We start from the raw sequence: 1,679 nt of genomic DNA on the forward strand, positions 1-1,679 counted from the left end.
ATTTCATGGCGTTTAATTTCATGGCGTTTAATTTCATGGCGTTTAATTCCATGGTCCAATATGCAAATGAGGGGGCGGAGTTCTCACTGAGGTTTGAGATTCAGGAAATGATGTTTAGATTTTTTTCTTCATTCTGCCACCTTTCATTTCATTATGTTTGTGTTTTTTATTGTATATAAATTGTTTCGTTTTTTTTTTAAAAGAAATGAATAAAGTTATAAATAAATAAATGTTTCACCTCTGCCTGGCCTTTCTTCATTAATAAACGTTAATTTTTATGAATAAAACACAGACATAAGTCCATAAATGAGTTGAATGACGTCACTCTGTGATTATAAAAGCTTTGCAGAGATATTTATGGTGGCTTTTGGTCAAATAGCCCTGATTTTATCACTCAGATTAAAAATAGTGATATTTTTCGGGTAGGTCAGAGCTTTTTTGGCTAAGCCGAATTGTTAAACATCTTTCCAAATGTAAGGTTTTCAAGTTTTCTGCAGCTAGGCCCTTCCTGTCTCAAGTTATGGCTAAAATGGTCTGTTTTCAAGTGGAGTTCAACTGCAGAGGACTATACACTTAATGACTCTGTAGCTACAGTTTTAAGTTTAGCATTTAATTACAGCTTTTCTACTTTAAGGATGTAGCTTCAGTGTTGTTCATTTTAGCTACTGTTTTGCTAACTTTAGCTTTAGGATACAGTTCAGAAAASTTTTATCTACTTTTGGTTTGACTGGTTCAGTTTTTTGTTGTTCTGCTRATGTTTCGATTAAGTGCATATTCTGATTGTTTTCATTTTACTCAATGTCTCTTCTATTGTTTTAACTTAAACATTTAAAACAAACGACATCAGTCATCAACACTCAGCACACAAACGGCAAGTTTGCAGAAAATGAATTTTTTCTTGTTTTTCAAATCACAACCCTTCAAATATTTTATTTCAAACACCTACAACACAGGTCGATTAGACATTTCTAAAATCGTCCCATCCTTCTTGAAATCTGACCAGTTTTCAGTCCTGATGCTCGTGTTCCTGTCCAGGTAGGAGCCATCGCATGTTGTCTGCTCTTAGGACGGCGTAGAGCATGAACCCAGTGATGAAGAGGATGGAGAAGACCAGGAGCCAGTCAATGCCCTTTACTGGGACACTGGGGAGGGGTCCGAGGCGGTCTTCATCTGTCACATTTCTATAGGGGACAGCTTCAAACCCTGAAAACAGTTTAATTTATTTTAGTTTTGTAGCATTTAAAATGTGTTATATTTAAGCTTTCGCACTACATCATCATTTCATACGATGTTCAAACAAAAGGTCAGGTGACTGGTTTTTAAATATTCTTGAAGTCGGCGTGATGTCATTCAGTCATGTGATTTCAACTTGCATTTTTTATGGAGGAAAACTCATGAGACTGTTACAAADTGTTAAAAGTAGAGACTTCAAACTATACAGCAGTTTTTAAATCGTGTTGTTTGAGAGAAGAAAACCAGAGTTACGATAAATAACGTTACGTTTTTCTGAAAATGAGCAGGAAACACGGTAATCTCGTGGAAAAAACACAGCTGTCCATCATCAGTCTCATCTTTCTCTTAAACCAAACAAATATAACCCCTCAGACCTCCTTTATAACTGAGGCTCAAACTTATCTGACCAGCAGTAAAAAATCTACAGGAAGAAGAAAATAAAAAGA

General features: G+C 35.4%; 1 protein-coding gene across 1 annotated transcript in view; it reads right to left on the reverse strand.

Moving 5' to 3' along the window:
• Positions 1–901: 901 nt before the first annotated feature.
• txndc15 (thioredoxin domain containing 15) overlaps positions 902–1,679 on the reverse strand; it is a 4,212-nt gene continuing 3,434 nt past the window's right edge. Inside the window, exon 6 of the mRNA XM_014023594.1 lies at positions 902–1,203. Coding sequence (XP_013879048.1) covers positions 1,007–1,203 — 197 coding nt within the window. The 3' untranslated portion in view covers positions 902–1,006. The remainder of the gene's footprint in view (positions 1,204–1,679) is intronic.

This window comes from Austrofundulus limnaeus, unplaced genomic scaffold, assembly GCF_001266775.1.
Source record: "Austrofundulus limnaeus strain Quisiro unplaced genomic scaffold, Austrofundulus_limnaeus-1.0 Scaffold378, whole genome shotgun sequence".
Classification (NCBI taxonomy): domain Eukaryota; kingdom Metazoa; phylum Chordata; class Actinopteri; order Cyprinodontiformes; family Rivulidae; genus Austrofundulus; species Austrofundulus limnaeus.